The 20071-nt window shown below is 48.3% G+C and overlaps 6 protein-coding genes across 6 annotated transcripts; 2 read left to right on the top strand and 4 right to left on the bottom strand.

Annotated features, from left to right (window-relative positions):
• Positions 1 to 488: 488 nt before the first annotated feature.
• On the top strand, positions 489 to 896 carry V2A60_005908 (uncharacterized protein; the record flags this gene model as incomplete). Its single annotated transcript, XM_083257206.1, has 1 exon — positions 489 to 896. The coding sequence occupies one exon, from the start codon at positions 489 to 491 to the stop codon at positions 894 to 896; it is 408 nt and encodes a 135-aa protein (XP_083113332.1).
• A 66-nt stretch (positions 897 to 962) lies between these two features.
• Positions 963 to 3114, bottom strand: V2A60_005907 (fungal specific transcription factor domain-containing protein; the record flags this gene model as incomplete). The annotated part of the gene is made up of 4 exons (XM_083257205.1): positions 963 to 1342; positions 1899 to 1973; positions 2034 to 2094; positions 2161 to 3114. 4 exons carry the CDS (start codon positions 3112 to 3114, stop codon positions 963 to 965), a joined length of 1470 nt encoding a protein of 489 aa, XP_083113331.1.
• A 1108-nt stretch (positions 3115 to 4222) lies between these two features.
• On the bottom strand, positions 4223 to 4681 carry V2A60_005906 (RidA family protein; the record flags this gene model as incomplete). Its single annotated transcript, XM_083257204.1, has 1 exon — positions 4223 to 4681. The coding sequence occupies one exon, from the start codon at positions 4679 to 4681 to the stop codon at positions 4223 to 4225; it is 459 nt and encodes a 152-aa protein (XP_083113330.1).
• Positions 4682 to 8126: 3445 nt separating this feature from the next.
• Positions 8127 to 9890, bottom strand: V2A60_005905 (uncharacterized protein; the record flags this gene model as incomplete). Its single annotated transcript, XM_083257203.1, has 2 exons — positions 8127 to 9798; positions 9859 to 9890. 2 exons carry the CDS (start codon positions 9888 to 9890, stop codon positions 8127 to 8129), a joined length of 1704 nt encoding a protein of 567 aa, XP_083113329.1.
• Positions 9891 to 11852: 1962 nt separating this feature from the next.
• Positions 11853 to 13642, bottom strand: V2A60_005904 (cytochrome P450; the record flags this gene model as incomplete). Its single annotated transcript, XM_083257202.1, has 3 exons — positions 11853 to 12229; positions 12295 to 13447; positions 13514 to 13642. The coding sequence occupies 3 exons, from the start codon at positions 13640 to 13642 to the stop codon at positions 11853 to 11855; spliced, it is 1659 nt and encodes a 552-aa protein (XP_083113328.1).
• Positions 13643 to 15876: 2234 nt separating this feature from the next.
• V2A60_005903 (uncharacterized protein) lies at positions 15877 to 17580 on the top strand (the record flags this gene model as incomplete). The annotated part of the gene is made up of 1 exon (XM_083257201.1): positions 15877 to 17580. One exon carries the CDS (start codon positions 15877 to 15879, stop codon positions 17578 to 17580), a length of 1704 nt encoding a protein of 567 aa, XP_083113327.1.
• Between the last annotated feature and the right edge of the window lie 2491 nt (positions 17581 to 20071).

Here is a 20071-nt window from a genome sequence, read left to right as displayed (position 1 = left end):
GCCGAACCAGCCAATACGTCGGCCCCGTATGTATCCCGAACACTAGTTTCTTTCCCGGATCGATGCGCCCTCGCAAATGAGAATAAAAAAAGGTCCGCGAAGAAGGCAGCGCGAGATGGAGTAATTTCTAATGTCGTCTGCCCTCTCCTATTGGATGCTTCGTTGCTCGGTCAACCAGCTGGCTTTGTTACCCACGGAGCATTGCTCAAGTTAAGTAACCTCACCACCCGATCAGTCAGACCACTGGGCGATCGCCTCGATTGCGCCAAAATCTCGACCCGCATCTGCTCCAACGGCAAAATGTCGAGTGCTGTATCGGCGCCAATGCGAGCGGCGGGATGGAACGTTCGATTTGACGATTGGAACCTGCGATCGCCCTCGCGACTTTGCTGGCGTATACCAAAACCCCCGCGCGCCGACGTCGACGTTTGACGACCTGTCCAGAGGAGCGGGGTCGGGGCAACTCACCATCCCACAAAGTTGACTATATGGCTATATCTGGGCTTCCCCCGTCGCCGCAAGGCCATTTGCAGAACCTGGTCGTGCACCATCATGTTCCAGTTGGCCTTGGATTGGTCGCGCGTGCTGCACCGAATGGCCGCGTCTGGCCCGCCACGGCTGGGTCGTCGGAGAGCTGGTGGTGGTCGAGCAGCGCCCACCGAAACTCGACGCCCAACTTGGCCATCTCCTCCAGCGCCGACTGCGTATCGCGCGCCACGATTCGCTTCCCGCGCGAGATGGCGGTGACGTCGTCCACCAGCTCCTACAGCCCCGTCGGCATCGCAACACGGAACATGGCCAGCTCGCGCACATCCAGGCCCCGGCTATCGAGGTGCAGCCTGCGCAATTGCTTCCGGGGCAATATGCGGCCGGACCGCCTCGACGAGTGCCAGTAGTCCGAGGGTGGCGGCAGCGAGTCCTGACTGAGCTCGGAGGAGGTATTATATCATTTCAAAGTATATTTACGCGACCATATTTGCCGCTGTAATATCACTTAGATCCCTATATCTCCGGCATATCTCCTCAATCATGCGACGAATAGTGCGAGCCGCGGCGAATTTCAGACTAAACGTCTCAAACAGCTGCATAGTTAGCTCTAGATCCTCAATAGCTCTCGTCTGCGCCAATACGACAGGTAACTCGTCTGGTTGTGCAGTAATGGCGTAGACCAGTGAGAGGGTTGATGTGAAAACCGACAAGAAGTTGAGCCAATTGTATGCGAACCTCCGCTGTTGATGCATGGCCGCTGCTTGGCGCAGAGACATGCTCGCGGCAGTTCCTAAGATCTTTAATCGCTCTGGAGTCGATGTAGGAGACAGAGGGGATGGCCGGTAGATCATGGCTAAATGAGTATAGTAGTTGAAGTCGTACCAGAGGGTATGGAGATGAGGGACTGTTTCATTCGTATCTGGAAGAGGAAAAGGCATGCTGCGTCTCCATTCCAATAACTCTCGATGCAACGAGGTGAGAATTCGCTGGCGTTCTTCCGCAGTTCGGTTCGCATTCCCTTTCGTCGCATAAACTTGCCGAGAAATCTGACCCGCCAGTTGTCTTAATTTCAAAATATGCAGCGGAACAGACAACAAGCTTGGCTGCATAACATCAGACGCCGGGTCAAATCCGTTGTCATAATCCACAAAAGGCTACAAAGTAAAAGTTTAGCAAAGCCGAATCTTTTCGGTATTGAGACAGACCGCCGGGTGAGGGTGCCATACCGAAGCATCAACGTCGTCATCGTGAATAGCAAAAGGGCGCCCAAGGGCGATGGATACAACGCTAGACGGGGGGGTCTGTCAATAACGGATGATGTCGACATCCCTGTGGTAATACATACCGATCCATCATATATATAGAGAAAAATATTCGTTTGCGTCTTTGCTGGACATCAAAAGGCAAACCGTCGTAGGCTGAGGACACAGCCAGGCCCAAGCCGAGAGCCAGTCGCGCCGCGGTGCCCACCAAGAACCATGTGTCTGTTTAATGCATTCAGCTTATAAAGAACCTAATCAGTGCCTCTCAAGTTCGAAACCTACTGGGTCCAAGCTGGTTGAAGAAAGAGTAAGATACCTGAAGCATCAAGGCCTCCAAAGCTGACTGCGAGCAAGCATGAGTATCAAATTCCCGTACCGAAACACGGGCTACGGTGATAGAAACACGCACCATCTCATCTTGCTCCAGAGACTGTTCAAAGTACTGTAGAGCTTTACTATAATACAACATGGACTCAGACTCCTCTGTCAATGACAGGGAAGAGTAGGCTGTTGATCCAATGGCTAGGACCATCCACAGTCTGAAATTTTGCAGCGCGGACAGTGTAGCGAGGTTTTGAGGTTGACCTTGGATGCTGTTCAAAGTCTGCATGACTTCATCTTTCGCCAAGATGGGGTATAGGGTGTGATTATGGGCGAAATAGAAGTCGACGAGATGTCTGACGTGACCCTCGTCGCTTGGCCACGTCAAATCACCAATATTGATATTGTTGAGCTCCGTCATGTCGGCCAGGAACAAGTCTCCAAAGAGCAGCGGGTGGACAGAGATGGTCTCACTTAAACCCTGGAACATGTTGTCGTTGAATACATCAGATGGAGAAGTAAAGTTGAAGAATGAGGCGCCATTGCGGTCTTCTTGGTTCATGGCAAAGACAAAATCTGCTTTGTCTGGCGAAAGTCGCCTCAGAACCTTTTGCGTCAATTTGGCAAAAGAAAAGCCAGAGGTTGAGCCAAGATGCCGTTCAGCCGCAGCTTCAAGCGATAAAGTTTTGAGTTCTTGAGCAAAAGTCGGTGAGCCGTTTCGAGCTGCTGACACCTGGCCAAGTGCGTGAGTAGAATCGGGAACAACGCCAGCTATATTAGAGGTTGTTTGCTGTCCGCCATGAATCTGCCCTAGTGGGGCATGTTGCTGCGGTTCGCCAGTCGCCGCGCTCGCCCAGGTCGCGTTGAGCTCAGTATGACCAGATAAGTCGCCATGGTCGCCGTCGTCTGTTAGAGACTCTTCGTACGTGTCGTTATGAGGAGCAAAGGCTGAAGCGTTTTCCTCGAGTTGCTGAGAGACTAGCATGTCACTATCGCCTCCTTGAGGATCCAGACCAGCAACCTGGCCAGAAGCAGACTCCATTTGACGTATCCGTTGCTCTAGATGGCGGACGTATCTGAATACATTAGCGAGACAGTCCAGTTCAAGGTTCGAAAATGGAATGCGTTGCATCTTTCCTCGCCGAGAGAGCGGCATCGGCCATGATACTACTGAGTAGTTGTCTCCAAAGGTACTTACGCCACAGGAAAGGATGCGTTCTGTCCACTGTCATCCTGCAAGCTGCAGCGGATGCCGGCCGACTGGCAATTCTGGCAGGATGGTAGAACTCTGTCGCACCTCTTCTTCCTTTTATGACATCTGGAGCAAGATGCTCGCGCTCGAGCGAGGCCATGATGTTGATCCATGGCGTAGCAAAGTTAGGAAATGTGGCCAATGATGGCAAGAAACCCGTTTTAAATATTAGTCGAACTCATCGTAGACTGCGACTGCTCACGTGTTGCCCTCCCCCGTTATCATCGGCTTCGAGTCTCGCAACCCGGGATTAGTGGTTGGCTTTATATGAACACTGTGCGATTTCCCCGCATGAACTGGCCCCCCAGGTGGGAAGGCTGCTAAAACGCGAACAAGAACTAGAAAGTTGGGAGCAACTTAAACCTATTTAGGCAAGATCCTTGTAGCTTCTCCACTGAGTTCTATCGGGAAAGTATTATCGCCTTCTGCCTGCCTCCAGATGTTGCAGACGCAGTTGATAGTGCTATTGATAACGCTGTTGACAGCACTCTAGAGGTGCCGTTAAATGACGCTGTTGATGGCGTGTTGATAGCGCTGTTGATGCGGCGTTGAAGGTGCTGTTAATAGGAAACAAAGGGGTATCACACAATGTTGTAGTACTGATACAAGTTGCTCTGTAAAGCATTAGAAACCCTACATTCTGATTAGCTAAAAGTTTAGTTGCGCTACATTCAGATAAGCCGTGTCTGCTCTAGCTATCCCCGGACTCTCGTGGGGCGGTGCTGCATAAGGAAGAGGGGGGCTGGGCCAGAGCCGACTTCGGTTACAACTTCACCCCAGACTGCAGCTAGGTGAGGACCCTGGCTTGGACTATTTAGCACTGGCTTATCGTGTGTCTGGCAGGCATTGGCAATGAGTTGATCTTGTTTGGTCTACTTCGTAATCCGTACGTTATCCATCAAATACCGACCACTGCCACACCTTTGACCTCCACTATCATTCGTGGGTCTGGCAATTCCTTGACCCCAATCGTAGCTCTCGCCGGGGCTACGACACGTGTCGAAAACACCTTGTTCCACTCCTCATTCATGCCCGCATAATCCCTCTTCATGTCCACCACATACACCACTGCATCGATCAAGTTGGCGATGCTCCCCTTGCCATTAGTTGCGCCCTTGATGATGTTGTCGACATTCTCCAGAACAGCAGCCGTTTGCTTTCGAATGTCGAGTGTGTGGCTTCCGTCGCTGTTAATGGTGACGCCTGGCCAGGTACCATCATCGGGGCGCACGCAGGCTGTGCCCGACACGTAAATGGTTCGGTAATTGACCGCAGAAGCAATTCGAGCCTGGGGAAAACGAGTGATGCCTTCAGGCGCATCCAAATTGGCCAAATAGGCCTCTCCGTTTGGCGACATCGTGATGATGGGGTTTATTGGTTTTATTGGTGCTCGGTGGCAGGATATGGCGATGAGCCACTCGTACACCTAGGAACACTTCTTGCCTGGTCGCCAGTTAATATACGAAATTTCCGACACTCACCTCATCCAACTCATACAACTAAGATAATTAATTAAGACGTGATACATCCGACGCTTGGATGCTAGTCTCAACTCAATGGCTCCAGGTTAGTCGGTCATAGCGTCATGTCAACACGCCTCATCTGTCGGACTGTCCGACAGGCACACAATGGGGATAAAGATGTCCACAAGTCGGGTGGAGAGGCCGACAAAGATCCGAAACAAAGTCAAAAAACGATCTTGTTCGACCTAGCACTGGCAGTTAGTATGCAAGATAAAGTGTATCTGCTCGTCGGGGAGTTGTAGATAATGTCAAGGTTGGTCGAGCACATGTCTCAATGTTTACCGGTGACTCTAGCACACCACTACACAAGATGCTCCCTCAAGGCACCATCGTTTCAAGCCACTCTCAGCCCACACAAACCGCCGCAGAAAAGGGTCATGCGAACCTGCATCCTGGCAACGATGAATCAGACTCGATTGATGAAGCCAGCGTTCAGTACCCTGAAGGCGGCAGAGTCGCCTGTGGCGTGGTCCTCGGAAGTTGGTGTGCCCTATTCGGGTCCATGTCCTTTATGAACAGTATTGGAACCTTTCAAGCTTATTTACTTCGCCATCAACTCCAAGATTATAGCCCTATGGATGTGGGTTGGATCTTTGGCATGTACAATGGCCTGACATTCCTTCTCGGTGTCCAGACTGGCCCTATTTTTGATGCCCGTGGCCCTCGAGAGCTCATCGCGTGTGGCGGCATATTGACCGTTCTTTACTTGATGTTGCTGGGTATCTGCAGCAAATATTGGCATTTCATGTTAGTCTTCGGGGTGCTGGGTGGTCTCAGTCTATCTCTTATCTTTGGGCCCGCCATTGCCATTGTTGCACATTACTTCAATCGAAGACGAGGACTTGCCACGGGTATTGCATCTTCTGGTGGGGCTGTAGGTGGCATTGTCTTCCCATTGATGCTGGAAAGGCTGTTTGAGACGATTGGCTTCGCCTGGGCAACAAGAGTAGCAGGTTTTATCTGCATCGCAGCCTTCACACTCGCTGTCATACTGATTCGACCTCGATTTGCACGAAACCCGGTATCAATGTCTACTATACGACCAGACTTGACAATATTCTATTATAAAGCTCTGACACTGACAAGTTTGGGTGTTTTCTTCATGGAATGGGGACTTTTCATCCCACTTTCATACCTGGTATCCTACGCTCTGGATCACGGGGCTTCGAATACATTTTCCTACGTCCTGCTCTCCTTAATTAACCTCGGAGGCATTTTTGGCCGATGGATTTCTGGCTATTTCGCAGACAGAATCGGAAGACTAAACATTTTGATATTGAGTGTTCTGGGAGCTCTTGTTAGTTTGCTATGTTTCTGGCTGCCAGCAGCTTCGAGCAAAGGATTTATGGTGGCCTTTTCTATCATCTTTGGATTTTTCAGCGGTGCTAACGTGAGTCTTGCTCCAGTCTGTATCGGTCAGTTTTGCAAGCTGGAATCTTATGGACGATACTATTCAACCGCATACATCCTAGTCAGTGTCAGGTATGTGCAGATCGCCCAATAACATACGAAGGTTGTTTCATGTTTTCACAGTACTGACCAAACACCTCTTAGTATGTTCACTGGCACTGCTCTGGGAGGCAGTATGTTGCAGTTGAAACGTGACAAGTACCTGGCACTGATACTGTTTGCTTGTGGTAGCTACGTGGCTAGTTTTATTTGTTTAGTGGCGGCTAAAATTGCGTATCGAGGCAGGAAAGGATTTTGGCTTGTATTTTGAACTATGCTTTAGACCGTATACCCAAAAGCTTAGATACCACGAAAAGAATGTTTTGCCTATGTGAGTGAGATTTCCTTTGCGTGTTGACGATGCTCGGTATTGTCTGCCTTTGTGTCAGAATCCCTCGTCTTTCGGCCTCCCCGACAGACCCCATACCGCACTAACTACGTCCCCATAAGAAGACTCCCACTTATTCACTACGTACTGATCCCTACCAATTTTAAAGCTCGGAGGCTCCGAAACGTGACGCGAAACGTCTCTCACAGTGCTATCCGCTCGGTCTTGATACCGTTATGTGTGATGTTAGCTGTCGAAGCATCTGAACAGCAACCGACGACCGTACAAGAAAAACTTGACAGTGTGTTGAACGATCCGTATCGAATCAAAAGCGACACAAAACACGATGAATAAGCTCTTTGAGATCAAAGACTTTGCCTTCCAAAATGGATCGATTCTGCCTGCTGTACAAGTGGCGTACCAAGACATCAATCCAAAGGCAACAAAAACGACACTGATCATCACATGTTTCCGGGGCCGTCTCGGTTCAACGTTGAACTTCAAAGACGGTGCGCTTCGCAACCATAGGATTATCGTCGTCGCATTGTTCGGTAATGGAGAATCCTCAAGTCCTTCTAATACTAGCAATTTCCCGTCCGCGGTGGACTATCGAGACTGCGTCAACGCTCAGCATCAATTGATTACTTCGCATCTTGATATCTCCTCGATCGATGTTATTGTGGGCTTCTCTATGGGTGGGCAATGCGCCTACTACTGGACGCTTTTACACCCAAACATGATTGGCAAGGCAGTTATTATCTGCTCTTCTGCCAAAACCAGCAGACACAACTTTCAATTCCTGGAGGGACCGAAGGCCGCGTTGGAAAATTCAATAGACTACGGTATAAATGGAAGCAATAGATCATGTTCAAGACCTGTTAAAGGGCTGCGAGCATTTGGCAAGGCGTATTCGGCGTGGTTGACAAGTGCGGAATGGTTCGAGGAAGAACTGTACAAATCGCAAGGGTACGAATCTCTGCAAGCATGGGATCACGAGGTCGCGGGAACCAATTACGACAATTGGCATCCGGATGATTTGCTTGCAAAAATACATATGTGGCAAGCGGGGGATGTCACGGTCCTAGATGCTTCCGCCCAGCCACGTTTGGCCAACGTTCTCTCTCGCATAGAAGCCCCTGTCTTGCTTATGCCGTGCCGAACCGACCAGTACTTTCGTTGGGAGGCTTCAGAGATCGAGTCAAAGCTCATTCCTAATGCTGTACTCAAAGTCATTCCTTCTTCTTGGGGCCATTTGGCGGGGCTGGGTATCAACAAGGAGGATCGAGATTGGATGGACAAGGCGATGACTGAGTTTTTGATGCAAGTATAGGAATTAAGCACGCGTCTGAAACCACGCAGATCTCTTCTTCGCTACAATATGGAATCAATGCGCTTTCTACATACGTATATCAACAAACGACCGTGAAGCAGGAAATCGGCCCACATCGTCGTGACATGTCCCTTTAATATACTCCATATACATTGCTTCAGTGGCTACTCACTCAAGCATTCGATCTGTCTCGACCCAACTCAAACAGAGCTGCCACTTCAAGAACTTGGTCATCTGCCCACCGTCGCCCGATGATTTGCATTCCAAAAGGGAGCTTGATTTCCGGCGCAGTGAGCGCGGGCAAAAAGCCGCACGGAACGTTGAGTGCAGGATGTCCCGTGACGTTGAAAGGACAGGTGTTGCTTGTCAGTCCGATAGCAGATTTGAGTCGATCCATGATTCCGGGGGCGTCTTTCGAATGTCCAGCATGGCTCTCGGGATGAGGCATTGCAACACCAGGGGTGCATGGAGCCACTAATACATCTACTTGTTCCAGAGCAAGATCATACGCCTCTCTGAGCTCGAGGGCTTTGCGATGAGCCTTGGCAGCTATGCCGGAATTTGCGTGTTTCCGAGCAAAGAGCTCACTGAGCATGATGTTGATAACCGCAGGGTTCAGTTTCGTCAGAGAGTCATACGTTTCCTGGCTTGATGGCCATTTCAGCTCGCAGTGAGGGGGCTGATATACTAGCTGACCCAATGGCTGACCTTGGCATAGTGTAGACGACATTGACGGTCTTGTCGCGGCCGTCCATATCGCTGGTCCTTCAGCGTGCATTGGCACGGAGACCTCTAGAACTGAAGCTCCGATACTGGACATGTACTCTGTAGTCTGTCGAATTATCGTTTCCTTGACTTCATTGTCGATATCAGGCATGGCAAAGGCTTCCTTGAGCAGCCCAATCTTCAAGCCCCGAGCAGGGTTGACTTCGGATAGGTTGGCGGCACGTCTATGTGCGAGCAGCGTTGTGTACGGCTTTACTGCCTCTGTCAATGGACTTTGTGGTGTCATGCGTGGATCCAAGCCATCGTAGCCTGCCATCACTTGAAGCAAGGCCGCAATGTCCTCCAGAGTGACCGCGATTGGTCCAAGATGATCAATCATCGAACACATAGATCCCGCTCCTGTATACGGAACTAGTCCAAAGGTAGGCTTGAGGCCGTATAAGCCGTTGAAAGAGGCTGGGACACGTACAGAACCAGCCTGGTCGCTGCCAATAGCCAGTTCGACCGTATCACCCCATTGGCCATTTCCTTCCAGGGACAGCTGATGAGCCGCGACCAATACCGCTGATCCACTACTACTTCCACCCGCAGTATATCCATGCAATCTAGGGTTGTGCACTAGTCCTGTTGCCGCTGTAAACGATAATGGGGAGGCGCAGTAGCTCTCGCATGTCGAGGTGCCCTTGATGATGGCGCCGGCGGCGAGAATGCGTTCCACTACCACGGCGTCGATGGGGGACACCGTGTATGACTCATTCCCCGCGAACGCATTGGCAGGCAAACCCATTGTGGTTGGTAATGAGCCGACGGAGATGTTGTCTTTTATGACGATGGTGCGTCCAGCGAGCAATTGACTGGTGGGCGCTGCGGATTTGAGGTGGCATTGGTGACTCCAGGCATTGAAGGGATTGCTGTCAGCTTTCCAGTAATTGCGATCTGCGATGGTTTCTTGAGGTCTGAGCGAAGGTGGCTCATAGTCCGGTGCCTGCTTTATACTGTCCAAGACGGCCTCGAAGGATCTCAAGATCTTGAGATAGTCCTCGGCGTCTTTGGATTCGAGATTATGGAAGTTGAGCTGAGCTGCCAGGTTGAGTAACTCTTCCAGGCCAATCTTTGAACTGGGACATTGTATCAGCTTCTCTGCATTGATAGATTTCTCGCGAAGAGTTATCGGTTACCTCGAGCCGTCTGAAATCGCCACGATTGACATGATGAGTAGTGAATGAGCAATGAGAAAACTATTGTTCAGCCAGTATTAGGTGATCAGCTTTTTCTTGGCTCAATTTCATAAGGAAATGTATGGCGCTTTATGAGCCGTAATCTCAGGGCCAAATTTGGTGCAATACCCTATCTGGTCAAGCTCATATCCCCTCTTTCTCACGCCATAGTCAATCGGCTGGTCCGACGACTGAAAAACACGCATAAAGCAAATTATGCAGGCTTATTATGAAATCTATGCCTTTTCTACGTTTGAAGTAGGAAGAGCTGAGATGTTTGGAACAACTTCCATGTTCAATTATCTAGCTACCATGCTGTGATACGATTACTCCTGTCCATTGGCCACCAAGATGCGACCGCCGTCTACACACAGATTTATGCCATCTACGTAAGCCTGCAAAAATGTTAGAGAGCAAAAGACTGGAAGTCTTCGATAAGGTCTCCGCAAACTTACCCCGGCACGACTGACGAGGTACAAAACGGTACCAGCAATGTCGGTTTCGTTTCCTGCTCTTTTTGCAGGTACTTGACTAAACAGAGCGCTGAAGATATTGCCCGCTGCTCCGACGGGATTCATCTTACTTGGGACAACTGCGCGCGCGACGTGTGAGGTTAGCATTTCATGTTATACGCAAAGCATCTCATAATCTGGTGGCAACTCACAACCAGGGTTGATTCCTGCAACCCTTACGTAGAAACGGCCAAACTTAACGGCTAGTAGTCGAACCAGATGATCTGTTGCGGCTTTGCTAGTTGCGTAGCTTGTCAGATCAACATTTGTCACATTATGCATGCTCGCGCACGAGCTCGTGATAATGACCACTCCACGCCCCTCCTCTCTGCCCAGATGTCCATCACCAATGTCCCTTGTTGACGCAGCAGCCAGCATAGGCAAGAAGGCGACAGAGAGAAAATAATGAGCAGTCGTGTTGACGCAGAATGTATCAGTCCAATCCGAATGACGAGATGACCACATGGACTCCTGAAGCTCTGCCAGACTCGTCTTCAGAACATCACACTGCACAGGCGGGTCTCTTCGGATTCCTGCGTTGGAAACAAGTATGTCGAGGTGACTCTCTCGCTGCTTGATGTAGTCTGCAAGATTTGCGATAGACTCCTTCTGAGATACATCACATATCACTCTGTAATATTCTGTGAGTAACAAATCAAGTATTCGAGAAACCATCGAAGACTCACGGGTGCGCACTACCCCCACTGAATTTACCCAGTTCGTTCAGCTCCTTCACAATCTCGTCGGTCGGCTCTGATGGCAACGCAACGACGTAAACTTTAGCGCCATTCTTGATAAGTCCCTGTTTGATCATTCTATTCAATACATAGCCTATTGTCTCAAATTCTGTCGCCGTCGCCATACCTTGCTTATCATCAAGCCCAGTCCGCTGCAGCCTCCAGTGACTAAAGACACATAGCCCTTTACGTTGAAAAGCTTCTCCGTACTTAAGAATGACATTGTTTCAATTTTTGAGCCGATATTTTGGTACGTTTAAAGTTGGTTTATGAATAGGCTTGTGGCTGTGCTGGGTTATATCTCTGTCATGCACAGTCCTTGATCGCCTGAGAGGGCCTGTCGGGCCGGCCGACACATGGCGTTAGAGGGTTCCAAGCCGTCCCAATTGTATTACTCTAATGCTAGGCGCTATTTAGATTATGTGTGATGAGTGCCGGAGATGTGCGAGTTCCCTGTGTCAACAGAATGAGAACCAGGTAGCAATTAACTTACAAGGTCGGTCCAATCACGTCTGCAGACTTCCGTTGACATCCTCATCTCACAATAGCATTCAATAAAGGGTACAGGCAAACTGAAGATATCGTGATACAATTGCAATGAAAAGTCTGAATGAATGTACTACTATTGGATAATCTTTGGTCCCGTGATACGCCCTACTACACATTCATGTGTACTCTTGTCTTCGCTAGCTCAACCCCTCATCCATCACTCCTTGTAATGCTCACTAGTCCGATCCTCAGCAGCGTCCAGGCAGTCAGAGGTAGCGTTGGTATCTCTAGGAATGAGCTTGACTTTGAACTCTCTTGGTATAGCGACCAGCGCCGTCTTGAACTGGTTGTACTCAACATAATCTGTGTTTGGAGGCATTTCCTCACTGGCAACAATCTTGTATGATGAAAGCAGTCTGACAAGTGCGCAGTACAGTAGCCGAGAGGCAATGAATTGACCAGAGCAAGCACGAGATCCTGTCCCGAAACTCAAGTGAGGAAGACCTGTGATTTCGACTTCAGTAGGCGGATTCAAGCTCTTCAACCATCTTTCAGGGTTGAAACGGCCACCGTCAGACCCAAAATGGTCAACATCTGTGTGGATTTGTCAGTTCAAGTCACGTCTTTTCTCTGTGGATAATTCGAAATACGACACGTACCATGGTTGCCAGCTTGAGCATTGATCAAGATCATTGTTTTGGCGGGAATGATTGCGCCATTCCAATTTACGTCTGTCACAGTCTTTCGAGGGAGACTCATGGCGCTGACAGTGTAGTATCGTCCTGCTTCCTTGACAATTGCATCGAGGTAGGGGATCTTTTCCTCGGTCAAGCACGCAGTCCATGCGTCTCTGACATCCGGGTAGTGTCGCTTGATGTCTTCATATGCACGATCTTGCCATACTTGTCCTTCCTTGGTTGCGAGAGAGCCAATGCACGAGGTCAGTGTGCCGGGAATTGTTTCGAAGCCTCCGGATACCAATGAGAGGCAAATAGACGAAACTTCGACGCCGGATAATTTGGTCTCTTGATCCTTGAGAATGGCCGCAGAGATGCAAGGTTTGTCAGTGCCCTTCTTGATCATGGCCCGGACCTTGTCAAGCAGAAGGTTCAAGTAGGCGTCTCGGCGTTCTCGAAGCTCCTTGGATCGAGCATTTTTCTCGTTATTCGGAAAATATCTCATCAGAGGGATATAATCCTGATAGTTTTCTGACGCACTGCGCAGAAGCGAGATAGCTGAACCAACATGAAGGATCTCACGCAAGAGATCGTCATAGACAGCGTCCATTCGGATTCCATAGCACAACGTCAGAGTCGTGTTGAGAGCATAACGCTGAATATAAGGGCGCACGTCAATCTCAATCTGTCCGTTGACACTGTCCTTCTTCATGTCTCGGAGGATGCAATAGCTTTCCAGGTCAAACATGGGGTAGTAATTCCGAAGGGCAGGTCGACCCAGGGCTGTACCAGCTGCCTTGCGCTTCTTCTTGCAAGATTCATCCCAGGGTGAGGAACCAATGGTGAAGCCTTGGGTGCTGCTGATGACGCCATGAAAGGTGAAGAGCTTCGGTCGATCAATGACAGCATTTTGATTGCCAAGGAGCATCTTCTTGCAATCATCAAATGAATTGACCACAACAGCTCTTGTGTTGCCCAACTTGATCTGGAAGACGGAGTGGTTGTACTGACGCCACCATTTTTCACATGTGCTGGCGTGGTCCTCTCCAAGTTTCAACAAGTGGCCAAAGACGGGAACAGCGCCAGGTATCTCTGGCAATCCTTTGATGTGAGGGATGTCTGTGGCATAGAGCACCTTAGGAACATGTCAACTTCAGCGAAAAGCAGATGAGAGGACGAGTAAAATATTGTAAATACTGACATTGAAAATGACGTATGTGAGTAACACGATGGCCAGGGCAGACAAGACTGGGCCAGCATATTCTTGACCCTGTAATTTTGTCAAGCAATGCTGAAGAAACTGAGTAGGCATGTCTTCCGAGACAGACATCGTGGGCAATGGCTCTACGGATAGTGACAACTGGTGGGGGATGAAACGAGCTCGCGTGAATGTCAGTAAAGTACTGATATTGGTGGGAGATGAGGTTTGTAAAGTCTCTGTACTTTGTGCTCAGTAGCCTCGAGCTTCGACAATCTGAACATTATAACGTGTTGTATTCTCCAGGTTCAGGACAATCTAATGCCTCCGTCCTGGACGCGGAGCCTGCCCATCATTTTCGGTTTGTTGCGGCGGGGCCGACAGTGGGGGATGATGCCGCCTGCCCGTCATCGATGAATCGAGACAATCTGGAGTCCGTCCCGATCATGCCTTCTGGCAACAGTGAGAAAGGCTGTCGATTTGCGACAATGATGATAACCGTAAAGGCACAGGCATATCAAAGGTGGGTGCGCGTCTTCCAGCGCCGTCGGGGCGGCCGACCAGCGACCCACATGCCTGCCGTCACTCTCCACAGCAGTCGCGGCGGCTTTACTTTGTAGGACCACCCCAGGTGGGTGACAAAACAGACCGCCGGTGGCCCACCCACGTCAACAGCATCTTATCACATACTCCTAATCTAATAACTTATAATAAACTAATAACTTATAATTAAACTTTTCATATATAAGCTATCTAATAATTTCTTATTAGGATATAACTTATTTTATATTTTTAACTATTTTTATTAATTTTTAATTAGTTAGTATATGTTAAAAGGTAGTGATAGTAGAGAGCGGCGGTCTGTTTTGTCACCCGCCGGCACCCGACATTCTTCTCTCAGACACATTGCGCAGATCCTTGTAAAGTGTGGGAATACTAGACCAATCATGATAAGGCAGCGTGGGTACGGCACGGCGGAAAGGCATGAACACAAATTGGTCAAACCGACATGGAATTACTCAGCCTACCCTACATCATCTGTGTAATTGGACTGCTCCTAGTGTTTTTCAAGCATGGCGAGAGATAGACATGTCAGGGATATGACAGTTAAAGGGACATTACCCCTGCTGTGAAGAGCACTGGGATAAGTTGGACTGTGTTTTTTTTACTCTTAAACCAGCGCTGTCAAAAGTTTCGCCTCATAGCTTACATGACAAGCTAAGTCTCAGGGCACACTTGGAGGTATGCTAGTGGATTTCGAGGAGCATGATCTCGGCAATCTTGGCACGGTCTCTTAGGACGTACCTGTCATTGTTATCCTATTACGTACGGCGAGGGTACCCTACGCACATCACTACCAACTGTCACAATTATTCTACTTTGGGCGAGGACCTAAGACATATTCACATTCAGCCGAAAGAATAAAACGTACGAACCAGATAACTAGATAGTCAAATCACTAGCCGGAGTTTTGTAGGGCTTGGGAGTTTATTGTCTTGAGGAAATTGGCTTGGGAGACAATAGTACAGGGTTACTTAGGACAATTTCACGCCAAGAAAGACCAAATTTAGCCCTTGATCGTAAACATAATAGATATTATGGGATATACCAGTTATCGTTAAGCTGAAGTCTAGGACTTTAACTCGGTCTGATAGCGTTTTCCAAGGTGGGGAGCCGCGTAACCCTAGCTAGTCTCGGACTAATCTGCAATGCTTGTAAAACTTGGGGTAAGGCTTTGAATCTGGGTCTAACTGTTAACAAGAGGTCACAGGCTGTCGGAAGAAGCACACATATGGAAGGCTTGTGTTCAGTTACTTGAACTATGCTCGCGGGCAGTCATACGGAGATATATAGAGGGCTATGAAGTCGCCCGGTGCTGGTTGCTTGTCAGTACTGACCAAGGCCAGAAAAGCATGGTTTACTTGATCATGTAACCAAGTATTCACTTGGAAATGACCTGCTATCACCAAGAGACATGACCCGAGATCGCGGCGGTATGGCCGACTCAAGCGGTTTATTTTGGTGTGGCTGATTAGTGGCCAACGTCGGGTTAGCCGCAACGAAGCCACAACTGTAGCGCGAGGATACCAAGTGGCTGACACGACTCCACTCTAGTCACTACTAAATCTTGGGTAGTGAATGATTGCAACGTCCTCGACCCTTGAAATCGTGGGGTTTTAGTTCTCTATCTGCGGACCCGCCGATGCTGCCATGTTCCAGAGAGCCGGATGGGAGAGATCCACATCCGGAGGAGGGGGAAGGTCTTATATACTGCATCTTTGACCCTCAGTCTTTAATGGAAATGCCGTGCGAATGACGCCGATGCCATTTGTTTGGCTTCACCGTCGACAAGCATCACAGCACCAATGATCCCCATTCCAATGACCATAGATCCCCTGGTGCGGTCGTCGCAGGATGCAGATGAACATGGCGACCCGGAGTGCAGCATCAAACCAGCCTGGATGGAGCCCATGACTCAAGCTGAGCGAGATGCGAGAGACTTGGCGGAAATGGGCCACGATCAGGCTCTACGACGCAACTTCAACAGCTGGAGCATGTTCTTCTTCTCCGTTTCGGTGCTGGCCACCTGGACAACGTTCGGTCTTGGCCTCTCCACTGGCCTCACGAGTGGTGGCCCAGTCTCCATCCTCTGGGGCTTAGCTCTCGTCACGGTTTGCAATCTGTGTGTTGCCGTGTCGTTGGGTGAACTTTGCAGCAGCATGCCCACAGCGCTCGGTCAAGCATATTTCGTCGCACGGATCTGGCCGGGAAAGCCTGGTCGATTTGTTTCCTATCTCTGTGCATGGATCAGTACCTGTGGCTGGTGGACTTTGTTTGCATCTCAGAATGCGTTTATGACAAACTTCCTCTTGAGTATGAAGGTCCTGTTGGTAGAAGATTGGCCATGGGCGTCCACTGGCTGGGTTGAGTTTCTCGTATACCTGTCTATAACAATCTTCTCTTCTGTCATCTTATGCATCTCCGGCCGCAAGAACTCTGCTCTGCCCCTCATCAACAGCTTTGTCGGTATCAGCTTTATTGCCTTGTTCTTCATCATTTCGCTGTCATTACTCATCTCTGTGGGAATCAGGAAGGACCTTGAATTTCAACCGGCTTCATTCACTTTCGGAAAGTGGCTCAACACGACAGGTTGGAACGACGGTGTTACCTGGTTCTTGGGGCTGGTTCAGTCTGCGTATGGACTGACGGCATTTGACTCGGTCGTTCATATGACCGAAGAGATACCGAATCCGCGAAGAAATATCCCGCGGGTGCTCTTGCTTTCGGTTCTTCTCGGCGCTGTCACAGGCTTCATTTTCATGGTTGTGTGTTTGTTTTGCATTCAAGATCTCGAAAAAGTCTTGAATCCCCCATCTGGCCTTCCATTTGTTGAGCTGATGGTCCAAGCTATGGGCCTTCAAGGTGGAATGGCTCTTCTGTCCATGTTCATTTTCAATGGTATCGGCCAGTCCATAACATGTGGTCTGGCAGCGTCCCGCATGACTTGGGGTTTTGCTCGAGATGGGGGGATCCCGTGGTCTAAATATTTCGAGGCCGTCGACGACACGTGGCATGTTCCTGTGCGAGCTATATGGCTTCAGTGCCTTGTCACCAGCCTTGTTGGGACCCTCTTCATATTCGCCGATACGGTTCTCGAGGCTATTCTCAGCACGACAACGATTGCACTCACGATTTCCTACGGCATACCAATAATGACGCTACTCATGGTCGGTCGCGATAGGTTACCGCGTGGAAGCTTCCGCCTTGGACGTTTTGGGCCAGTCATCAACTGGATTGCCATCGTATACTGTACTGTTTCTTCAGTCTTCTTCTTCTTTCCTGGTGCCCCGAACCCATCACTTGCCGATATGAACTGGGCTATCGGGGTTCTTGGCGTTGTTGTCTTGGTCGCTCTCGGTTTCTGGGTGATCAATGGACATCGCACCTACATGCGCGTTGATGATGGTCATAGCCAGGTAATAATGGACTTAAAGCTAGACAGAATTGCTTCAGCATTACCTGAGGTGGATGTCAAGGTCTCAAAAGGAGTCTCCAGTCTATCTAAGTGAGATACGTACAGTAGATGGAATTTTCAAGACCATTTCAATTCTGCTCTATTAAAGCCCGATTTATCAAAGAGCCTATCGATAAATATCAGGATTATAACAGTATAAGGCAACAAGCTAGTTAAGAGCTAATAAAAGTATATATTATAGTTTTCTTCCTCTATTGGGCGTAGATACACAACGCGCCTCAGACTGTAAGCAACGGAGCCCCTCCCCCGACACCTGTGAACGGTTGTGCCATTCGGCCGCCAGCAGGTCGGGTTGCAACGCGGCCAGCTCTTTCACGAAACGGGAAGCCATTTGCCAGGGACTATAGTATCTTATTATTATCCTATACTCATTCTATACTATCTACCTTATTTTCTAGATTTTCTCTATTATAATAACATAGTTTATATGATTATATTTTTATGAGTGTGTGTACGGGCGTGTTTAACGTTCGGGCTAGGGCGAGCTAGTAGCTTAGTCCGTAGGCAGGTGCTGCCCCTAGGGGTAGCCTAGGTCCACAGCACAATATCTATAAAAAGACTATATAGAAATAAACTAGTAATCGCGCTAGCCTACGCGGGCTATAGGTAGATTCTGACCTCTTAACTCTACTACGTTAGATACCTAGCTTTCACCTACCCGCCGACCTACCTACTTATCTATCTATCCACTAAGGTAAAGGAGCTAAACGTTAGTAAGCTACCCCTAGGGGTAGCTTATATAGATATATAGATAAATATAGGCTATTATTATTATTATCGTCTAATCTAGACGAGCTACCCTATATTATCTGTCCTTGGAGTTGGTGTATCTGCTTATGTATGTACTGATAGGAATTAAGTTGCCTTCTTCGCCTCTTACTAAGTGTGTATTTAGTATTACTTCGTAATGCTAGTAGGATATAATAGTTATGAAGTATTAAGCGAAAGCGCTACTATTTTGTTTTGTATAAAGAAGTTATTAATAGGGGTATAGAGGGATAGATTATGTAACTAGCTCTATGGAAAGGAGTTAATTATAGGTATTTATAGATATGTGGTGTCTGGCTAATTAGCTAGTAGGTAAATATAGGGGCTAGTACTAGGATGAATGAAAGATACTAGACTGTGTGATGTGCTTTTGTTGGTGGCGTATAATTTGGTAGGACCCTTATATAGTGGTAGGCCTTGGGGTAGGGCTAGGTAGCTTTAGGAGGAGAAATATATAAGTAGGGGCCATAAGCTAGCCTATAACGAGTTTCTTAGTATAAGTAGCCCTATTATTTTACTATTATACTATATTCTATGTATTATTTATTTCTAAATAAGCTTAGCGTATAGGGAATAGTATACTAAACGTATTCTAGATCTTATCCTATCGTATGGCGCGCTAAAGAAAGGAAAGTAAAGGGTAAGGCGTAGATAAAGATTAAGGTCGAATCTAAGATAGATAGTTAGCTCGATAGTGGGCGGAGGTATATAGGCTAGCGATAGCTAAGATACTATTTAGTAGGCTTACCTATGAGTAGAAAAAGGGGAGAAACTAACTATTATGGCTATAGTAGGTTATATGGCTATAAGAGGATTTCTAGGCGGTGGGTATTAAGCGGGAGGCGGAGGAGTACTTTTTGTCTATATAATATAGCGTAGTAGTAGTGGAAGCTATGCTTTACTATATGGGGATAGATAGTGAGTAAGATAAGGCCTATAATAGGGTACTATGTTTCTAGGACTAGGGACTAGTATATCTAGAACTATAGGTAGAGGTTATAGTAGGGTAGTACTAGATAGAGGTACTATGGTAGTATGGTGCGGAGCGTGGGTATAGTGCGTTAGAGCTATGGTGGATATACTATATATATAACGAAGGTATAGAAATTAGATAGGGGACGCGATAGGGAGGTAGCGAGATGTCTATTACTAATAAGATATTTATAGAGATACTGCTAAAGGAGCTTAACCTGTAGTTACGGGTGAACTAGTGGGGGTCGTTGCTCCCCGACTAACCTAGGGATATGTGGATATAGCTGGTTCTAGCGGCCGAGTAAGACGATAGTCTATTTCGAGGAACTAAGTCTAAGGTGTAGAAGAGGATCTAGGAGGTACTATGATTAGAGTATGCGGATATATTCCTAGCTAGGCGAGTAGTAATACTATGGCGAAATTAGTAATAGAGGACGATAATTATATACTAGTATAGGACGGAGGTAGGATAAGGCGTATATACGTCTATATTAACGTAGGAGTAGATAGCTAGTCTATGGATTAATAGTATAAGTGAGGAGGGAAGATGGTTAGCGCGGGACGATATAGAAGGCTAACGCGATCTAACCCCTATAGTACTAATTCTTAGTCTTTGACGAGGCGCTAGAGCTACTATAGGTACTACCGTGCGCTGTAATAGATATGATTACTTACTTAGGGTTAGGGTTACTTAGGGTTAGGGTTAGGGTTAGGGTTAGGGTTAGGGTTAGGGTTAGGGTTAGGGTTAGGGTTAGGGTTAGGGTTAGGGTTAGGGTTAGGGTTAG

Source organism: Cordyceps javanica, chromosome 4 (genome assembly GCF_051103115.1).
Source record: "Cordyceps javanica chromosome 4, complete sequence".
In the NCBI taxonomy this organism is placed as follows: Eukaryota; Fungi; Ascomycota; class Sordariomycetes; order Hypocreales; family Cordycipitaceae; genus Cordyceps; species Cordyceps javanica.
This window is presented reverse-complemented; position numbering and strand designations above follow the sequence as displayed.